At 37.1% G+C, this 9,905-nt stretch overlaps 1 protein-coding gene across 1 annotated transcript; it reads right to left on the bottom strand.

Annotated features, from left to right (window-relative positions):
* Window positions 1–1,008: 1,008 nt before the first annotated feature.
* On the bottom strand, window positions 1,009–9,844 carry LOC144631596 (uncharacterized). Its single transcript, XM_078490071.1, has 4 exons — window positions 9,671–9,844; window positions 5,002–5,219; window positions 4,051–4,130; window positions 1,009–1,996 (listed from the first exon to the last, which is right to left on the bottom strand). Exons 1-4 carry the CDS (start codon window positions 9,729–9,731, stop codon window positions 1,879–1,881), a joined length of 477 nt encoding a protein of 158 aa, XP_078346197.1. The 5' UTR covers window positions 9,732–9,844; the 3' UTR covers window positions 1,009–1,878.
* Window positions 9,845–9,905: the final 61 nt, after the last annotated feature.

Here is a 9,905-nt window from a genome sequence, read left to right on the forward strand (position 1 = left end):
GTGGTGGAAAAGAGTTTTGATTTTGAGATCAAAAGGATATGTTCAGGCCCGTAAGAACGAATTTTGGAGCGAGGGGGCCCAAAGGTTAGAACTTAGAGGGGGTTTATTCGGATAGGCCACAGGCCCATCCCTTATAGGGGGATACGGAGGCATTCTCCCCCGGAAATTTTTACAAATTAAGACACGCTCTAGTGCAATTTGGTGCATTTTGGAACGCTTTCAGAGAAGTAGTTTGATGAAACACTTAAGCCATTTAAAAGCCATTTTTTGAATATTTATTGCTGTCTGACATACATAAAGTAGCAAGAAGTGTGGACCCTACTGACATTTCTGGCTCCCAGAAGGAAATTTAACACACATTTGAACTTAAAATGCCTTCACAATACACATTTTCGCCTCGGATGCTAATTAACTCTAAATTAAATATACTGTTCCCGACTATTACGAGCTGATTACATCTAAAAAGTGGGGGGGGGGGGGGGGGGCACGGGCTCCCCCGGCCCTCCCTATTCCTACGGCCCTGATGTTGTATCAATCCTGCCAAAGAAATTTCTACGTAATTACATTAGTAGTCAAATTACGTATGCTCGCACGGGCCAGTCTAAATAAGACAAATTGAAAATGCCAGTTTCATTTGGGTGTAATCTAGTTATTAACCAGCTTTTTTCCACAATTACTGAAAAAGTGGAACCAGCAAATCATGTCTGACTGGAGAATCATAATGCCAAAGTTAATGTTCTTTTACGTCTTATCTATTTATTTTTTATTATTATTAAATATTAAAGTATATCAAAGTATGCGTACATTACTGTGAATAAAAGAATAAAGGTTGTTATTGTGTAGTTTTTATGTTGATTTTAAAGTCAAATGGAGTTGAAAACTGTATGCATTACTGTGAATGAAACTTTAGCCCCAGGAGTATTATTTCCTCCTACCACCTGCAGTGGTCAATAAACAATTGAATGTCGACATTACAGAACCCTTTCTTTTTTCTTTTTCTCGTGCTAATTTGGGGAGGTGTGATGACCAAGGCAAGACAATTTTTCGTTCAGTGCCTCTCTCCACCCAGATGAATAAATTCATCTTTTGTTCCTATGATAAAAGGACAATTATACAGCAGCCTGAAGACATGAATTATATTTCCCCGTGTGCAAAATGATATTCTTCTCATTTGCTGCACACATTCGTAAAAATGTTGTTTTTACCACTCAAAAATAAAATTCACATCTCTGTGCACTGTGGCATACTTCAAGGCAATCCACATGCTGGCTGATACATGTATCCATTTCCTTGGAGTGGCCCAGGGCTTTCAAAAAGATTTACAATGTATGTGCTGCCCCTGTGTCACAGCTGTCAGAAAGCAATATAAGAAGCTGAAAACACCTCCCCTTTATATTAATTTTAGCTGGTAATTCAGCACAGAATAGCTGCCGGAGCTCCAGCAGGTGCCAGGTCTTATTGAAAGCCCTGTAGGACTGAAGCAATTTAACACTGCGGCACCACACTACATTTCTTAATTTTACATTTACAAAATAAATGACATAGAGACATGGCGAGCTTAAGAGTAAATACGTGAAACACTAGTGAAAACCTCATTTGTTCAAAGACCTAATTAGTAACAATTTAGTTTTTAGTTTTTCTGTTTAAGACTAACCTTACTCAACATTAAAATATACACATTTACCTTACGAGTTTAAGTGACAATTCAAAACAGAAAAAAATAACTTAAAATTATATACTCAATAATCCTGGTCACTGCAGGCTCAATTCGGATTCGAACACTACGCTCAGTTTAATATACTTGTGAAATGCTCTTTTAGCACAGTTCTTTGGCAATTTTCTACATCTCTTTAGCTGAAGCATTATTTTGACTGTACTTTATCTTGGCCGTTTAGCGTCTTTAACGTCAAACAATGTCATGTCTTCTTCGTCTTCATCCATGTGTTTGTCTAATGGCTGAAGCTCCAATTCTCCTGTACCATGTATAACACCATACCTAGAAAAAAAAATAACAATATTTAATAATTATAAAAGAATTACTGAAACTTAAAATTGGGTTATTTAAGAATTGAAACTGGTAGACATTGTATACCATTTTTAAAGTTTGAAGAATTTTTTTCTTTTTTTTTTTCTGTGGCTTTCCTGTAAACTAGCTGGTGCATTCCCGCAGATTTTGCTGGTCACATCTGCTGGACGTATTGAAACCATAGCTAAGTGTAATGACCACATTAAACATTGTATTGAATTGTTGCATTTGCATTGTATTGTATACCAAAACATTCTAGAACATCTAAGAATATGTAAATTTTGTTTATGTAACGAGGTAGAGAACGAGTCTCACTTCCTCTTTTCGTGTACTTTACATCAAAGTATCAGAAAAACGTTTTTTGATGACTGACTCATCCCCAGTCATCTTTTAAGTCTGTGGTGAGTCTAGGAGGGAATCATGGGAAGGAGGAAGCAGAGCCATCATCATGCTTCATCATCCTTCGTGTCCATCATCCTTCGTCCTTTCCAACATCATCCTTTCCATCACCCTTCGCGCATTGCAAATTTCACACAAGAACAACTGGGGACGAGTCAGCTTTGATGATGTAAGTTTAAAAAATCCCAACATTAATACAGTTGAGGCTCCCTAAACGGACACTCTCGTAAGCAGACAGCTCTACTTACGGCCGCCTTGTTTGAAACCCCGTTTTTACTCCCATACAAACTCTGTATTTTACTTTCTCGTAAGCGGACATTCCCGTAAGCGGCCGCGGACACTTTCAGAGATTACGACATAGACTTTTTCTTTGTTTTTAAGCTCTCGTAAGCGGACACCCCAAAGAAAATTCTAGTAACAAACTTTGAATCTTATTTTTATTAATCATTTTTACATCGCCGTTCGTCGCAATGATTTTACAGTAATCATAGTACCGTATTTCAGTGTTTGTTTTGTCGTCATCTACATCAGGTTACATTTCGAAACACCACTTATGCGCATATTAGCATTATGTTAGCTGGGCAAGCTCCCGTAAGCGGCCATCTATCCACTACACCTCTAGTGGCCGCTTACGAGAACCATTCTTGTAAGCGGCCAGCTCCAGTTGCAGACACTTTTTTCGCGTCCAGAGGGTGTCCGCTTACGAGAGCTTCGACTGTACCTTAAATAATTCTGATAAAATATTATAATTTCTTTTCAATAACATAGATCCTTTTGTTTGTGAGAAATTAGGCTACTTTATTTTTCAAGCCTTTCAGAAAAGACAATGATCATTATACATTATTCAGATTAAAATTTACTCTGTTATCTTGCTATTTATGTATTTTACGTTTATAATATTTACATGCAATACCATCTATATAAATCGGCATGCAAATAAACTTGTTGTTTTATATTTTAGTTGAATAGTGCAACTGGGTTTAATAAACATTTTAAAATTCATTAAATATTCATGCGGGTGCAAACCAATCCCAGTACCATATTCAGATCACATGTACACAACTGTAAACCCCAATACAAATCAAACAATAGAATTAACTTTGATACAAACTCCTGCTCAGCTAATTAGTATTCATTAACTTTTGATACAGATCTGTACTGATTCGCATAACAATACTTTACATTCAATTTATTGTTTTCATTTCACAAGTAGAATAAAATATTCGCGTCCGATCTGTATGGCCGTTTACAATGGCTCGCCTATCGGCTCGCCATTGTAAACGCCCATACAGATCTCCCGCTCATATTTTATCTACTACTTATAAACACAGCCAGAAGCTACCAATTAATTGAAGTATGAAAGATTAATATTAATTACTTCCCACAAAGCTAAGTTTGGAGAATAATCATGGAATTGTGAGGGTCAGTAGTTTGTTGGGGAACGAAGGAAGGGGGGGGGGGTGGGGGGGAGGCTTTATTAATCCTCAATCTCTTGCAATTGTTTCCATGTGTAACAGGGCTTTTTAATAAAAAAAAGGCCTGGAATCCCAAAATACATGTACCAATATGACTCATTTTGACCAATGACATCCCATTGTATAAATAAATAAATTGTTGTGACTTACTTCTTGGCTTTTCTTCTGCCTTTTGTTTTCATCCACCGAACTATAAAGTAAATTGCAACAAGTGCACTAATGCCAATAGCCTGCAAAAATGAAATAAAAGTTGACATCAACAGTGAAGAACATATTCACTGTCTATATATTTTTATATTTTTTTTACAGTGAAGAACATTCTGATCTTAAGGTAAGGCCAGGGTTGGAATTTTTGTTGTTGTTGTTGCAGTCAGCAGTTCAACATCCTTGCGAGCTGTTATTTTTAAGTAGACATAATTTATGGTTGGATGCCAGTTATTAGTACTGACCAGTTTCACAAACCTTGTAAACCACTACAAACCCATAAACATCTGACAATAATTGAAGGGCTCGGCAAAAAAAGGTGGAAGTGATTTTCGCCTACAAATGGACATAACAATTTTAAATTTTACATGTGGGTTTGTTTATGTCTGTTTTTATTTTTGCTGGTTTAAGCTTCATTTTCAAGAAATAATGTATGCCAAAAAACCTGGTTAATCCAGTCGGCATCTTCAGTAGTATCTTTTTTCTACTAAAACAAAAATTTGGTTAAGACGCCGCATGGAAAAAACCAAGTTTTTTGCACACATTATTTCTTGGAAATGAAGCAAAAGCCAGCAAAAATAAATACAGTACGTTTAATTTAGGTAAACAAACCTGCACACAAAATTTGGAGTTGTTTTGGCAATGTTCATTTTAAAGCAAAATCACTACACCCGTCAGGATGCAAAGAAATCAGAGAAATATTTCCGGCCAAAAAGCACAACTCAAAAATGCAACCATTTTGTAAATAGATAGGTTTGGTTGGTGGACCACCTTAAAGTCTGCAGATTAAGACTTCATTAGGCTTCTTAGCAGCATGTGGTGCATAAGTCTGCATAATACTGTTAGACAACATTGATAATAAAGATTGTAAGTAGCCAACTTTAGGTTGTAACGTACCACATATAATGATCTCTCCAGCATACCATTCTGATTGGGATTTTGTTTTGTCCGCTCATTGTCTGAATAAGTGCCATTCCTATTACTGGAAGTTGTTGTTGAAGTTGTTGGAGTAGTTGAAGTAAGTGATCCATTTGCCGAAGTAGTTACTGCTTGTGTGGCCGTACTTGAAACCTTGGTAGTACTGGTGTTACTTGGCGTAACAGCTGAGGCAACATCTGTGTACAAGATTGTTTAACACTTATTTCTCTTCACCAGCATTCAGTACATTACCAAGCAGACAGGTAACAAAATTAAAGAAATTCAACAACTAAATAGTACTATCTTGAAGAATGAACAAATTCTCAGAGTTGAAATTACAGGCAATCAATAAGAATGGTTATAAACACTATTACAAATGGCCAAGACAGATCTCCTATGCATGAGCATACTTAACACATGAAAACAAGCTAGTTTAAGGTGGCTCAACTGGATTTTCAAGGGGTAACACCGCTCAAGTTTGATAATTAACTACGTCGCCATTAACAATGCTATCGAAAAACGATCACCACAGTTGTATTAGATAAAGATGAAATTTTTTTATGATCAGTGTTATATTGACATCAGAGTTGCCATAGCGACGAAATAACGTCATTACGTCTTTTACTTTCGCTCGTATTACTCGGCACCAAGAGATTTTTACGAAAATCGCTCAAAGGAGCTTGTACCAAACATAGCTGCCTCGATGTTGGCAAAGTTTGAACAAATTCTATGAGAGCGTTTTCGAAATATTTGGGGATGAAGTTTTCGGGGCAATAAAAACAGTCAAAAACATACTAACGAAAAAATGGGGTAATATCTAAAGAAAACGACGCGCCTGTGAATTGCAATTTCATCTTATGGTAGTTTGATTTCGTTTAAAATCGTGTGTAAAACAGTGGTGGGGATTGCTTTGGTCGATTGCGAGAAAAAAGAATTTGATGAGCGTGCGTTCCGGTGCTCTTGTTGCCATTTTCGTTTATTAATTGGTCTATGCCTACAAAAGTGATAATAAATTAAAAACCGCTCGATGAATTTTTTTTTAAAATTTGACAAACTCGAGGTTTGTCATCTATTGATAAAGCTTGCAAGTTTCAAGCTCATTGAAAACATTTAAGGCAGTAAAATTGGGCCTCCAATGTACTGATTTTTTCTCGCAGATTTCATGTTTACAAGCGAGTGTCCTCATTATTCACGGGTATTGTTTTCAAGTTTCATATCTTCGTGCACCACTCCAGTAAAAAAATTCATTTGCATTAAACAGGACGCTCGTTGCTTTCCGAAACATTTTCCGAAGCATGCTAATCTGCCTTGGGGTGAGAATAGCAATGACAATATCTGCAAAATAATAGCTTTCGTTTTCTGGACAGAGGCCCTTGACATCAATAGCTCGACAAATGCTGTTACAATTTTTTAAGCAATGTAAGCATGTTTCGGAAAATTGTTCGGAAAGCAGTCGAGCGTCCTATTTAATACAAATGAATTTTTTGCTCAAGTCGTGCACGTGGATATGAAACTTAAAACAATACCCGTGAATAATGAGGACACTCGCTTGTAAATACGAAATCTGCGAGAAAAAATCAATACATTGGAGGCCCAATTTTACTGCCTTAAATGTTTTCAATGAGCTTGAAACTTGCAAGCTTTATCAATTGATGACAAACCTCGAGTTTGTCAAATTTAAAAAAAAATTCATCGAGCGGTTTTTAGTTTATTATCACTTTTGAAGGCATAGACTAAAATATAAACAAAATGGCAACAAGAGCACCTGAACGCACGCTCATCAAATTCTTTTTTCTCGCAATCAACCAAAGCAATCCCCACCACTGTTTTACACACGATTTTAAATGAAATCAAACAACTATAAGATGAAATTGCAATTCACAGGCGCGTCGTTTTCTTTAGATATTACCCCATTTTCTCGTTAGTATGTTTTTGACTGTTTTTATTGCCCCGGAAACTTCATCCCCAAATATTTCGAAAACGCTCTCACAGAATTTGTTCAAACTTTGCCAACATCGAGGCAGCTATGTGTGGTACAAGCTCCTCTGAGCGATTTTCGTAAAAATCTCCTGGTGCCGAGTAATATGAGCGAAAGTAAAAAACGAAATGACGTCATTTCGTCGCTATGGCAACTCCGATGTCAATATAACACAGATCATAAAAAATTTCATCTTTATCTAATACAACTGTGGTGATCGTGTTTCGATAGCATTGTTAATGGCGACGTAGTTAATTCTCAAACTTGAGCAGTGTTACCCCTAAAAAATCCAGTTGAGCCACCTTAAGTTATACAACAGTAAAACCCTAGAGATGGGCATCTCCAGTTACTGCGGACATCTCCCTTAAAGGGACACGGTCACAAGTACAGTGTCACTTCAAAAACTCAAGAACCTAAAGTCATATGGAAACTATGAATAGTGGTCCAATTTTGTTAAAAAATCAACTTGTAAGTGTACTGAAGGGATAAGCAAGTGATATTATTGTGATTCCATCACTTTTAGATCTCCTCTTGAAAAAGTCTGAATGATTTTTTCAAGTTTTGTCCTTGTGGATTAGAAAAACACCTAAAAATTATTGGCTCCTTTCTTCCTTAAACAACAACTTACTTAATATCTCCATCTTGATGTACAAAATGTACTAGGTGCATTTCATGTACGAGAAGACCTATTGGCCAATTTTAGTACAGTACACTGTGACAGTGTCCCTTTAACATGTGCTGCTTTAAGGTTGTTCTAAACATGTTAGCATTCGCTGCAAGCCCTCAACTGGTTACAGGGAGAAAATCACCAAATAATCACCAATTTAATGAAGATGAAGTATTCAACATGACACGAGCACGGGACAAAGAAAAATTCTGAGTCCCCGACGGGAATCGAACCCATGGCCTCCCAGATACCGGTTGGGCGCTCTGACCAACTGATCTACGAGAGACTCGTTGTGAGCTGGGCCATTTTACTAGGTTGATAAGTGACACGCGTCCTGCATACTGCTCGGATCAGCAATGTCGAATTCATCAAGTTTGTAGTAAATAATAAAGATGGTAAATTTTTAAGCTCGGTAATAAATAATAAAGATGAAGTATTCAACATGACTCGAGCATGGGACAAAGAGATTAGCAAGTAAGAAATACATTACTTTCATGAAAATCTTCTAAACTATACATGCATGTCCCTGGACTCATAGGCACCAAATGGATTAACCCTTCTACATTAGTGAAGTGGGGGGAAGGGGGGGGGGGGGGCATAGGAAGTGAGCTTCCCACTCTTGTCCCTTTAACTCCTGGTTTCCTACACCCTCCTCAGGGGTTCACCCCTGGTGGTGCTTTCGCTCTTGTAAAATATTGAGTAATTTTGCATTTTTTTTTTCCATTTTTTTCCTGTTTGTGCCATCTTGGGAATCCCACTTCCTGCCCCCTCTCCTTTCAGCTGCTGTGGAGTTCCCACTGCCTTTACTTCTAATTCCTCCACCACCCCCCATCCACCCCTGTCCCCCTCCACAAGATATGAGACTGTAATAACAAATCAAAGGCATACGTGCTGGAGTAGATCAAGGCAGAGCCAAATATTATTATTACCTCAGGAATGCTACACTGTTTTTCACGTGATTAATTTCTTAAAGTGGATACATAAGGAAAGCCAGGCTCCTCTTGAGCCTGGTTCACACTAGCGACATAATGACATAAAGAAAATTCAGTTCTTTCCTTATGTTGTTATGCCTATGTCATTATGTTCCAACTATGTTGTTATGTTATGTCGTTCCCACTGGTGACATAAAACATCAACATGAGGTGTTTTAATGCATTTGCGTGGCCTTGCCGTTATGTCGTTATCTCGCTAGTGTGAACCAGGCCTTAGATGGGAAATGTGGCAAATGCACATACCATTTACAATGATTATAAGGGTATTTTGAAATGGAAAAATAAAATGTTTGTACAATGTTAAAGCTAAGGCAAGTAAGAAAGGAATACAAGGAATCCCTTGGATTGGAATTAGCAAGCAATATTATGACTTATGTTTATTGTTCTTTAAATACTGTAGTTCAAGCATTGGACCCAGCTATATTTCTTACATCAAAACCTTGGGATAAAATGTATAACTAGTAAATAAAATGAAAGCAATTATCACGCGATATGGGATCTTAAAGAAAACATGCTGCTATAAAGCTTAGTTTCAATGAAAGTGCAAGACAAAGACAAAGTAAACAGACAGAGATAAATAACCTAACATGTAAGTTTGTCGATTGTCTGTAAAAGAAAAACACGAAATACCTACAAAAATTTTAAATATATTAATTTCAAGTTTCCCGTAAAGTTCACATAGTCGACAATTTTCTCTAGAGAAACTTAAAATTTATAGACATTGATGCAACGTACGAATTTATTTCCTCAAGAAAACTCAAGGTTTAATTTCATTTTAAATGCGCGTGAAGAATCGAATAATCGATCGAAGGACTTGAAGGAGAAGCACGAATACTCCTCATTTGGGGGCGAATAATTTTTAATATCACTGGAAAAACCATTTAACACAAATTCGACTATTTTACAACGTCGCTCCTTGGTTTTGTTCCAATTATTTAAAATTCAAACGGGCAAACGATAGGACGTGTTTAATACAGTTAAATTTGTTTGACACTAACAAATCATACACACCTTGTTGAAGATTTAACGACACGAACAAGATCAACAACACCAGCTTTATCCAGGAATTCATATTGAAGACACCAGTTTATCCACCGTCAGGCTATCTTGTCGTATAACCGAAGTCACAAGACATTACAAAAGCGCTAAAATTATTCCACGCCACGACATGTAAAATGCACAACTCGATTGGGAATGCTTTGTAACCACCCCTCACCCTCGGGTAATCGGGTGCGCAAGGGATTGT

This window comes from Oculina patagonica, chromosome 1 (assembly GCF_052425735.1).
Source record: "Oculina patagonica isolate OP01 chromosome 1, crgOcupat, whole genome shotgun sequence".
Classification (NCBI taxonomy): Eukaryota; Metazoa; Cnidaria; class Anthozoa; order Scleractinia; family Oculinidae; genus Oculina; species Oculina patagonica.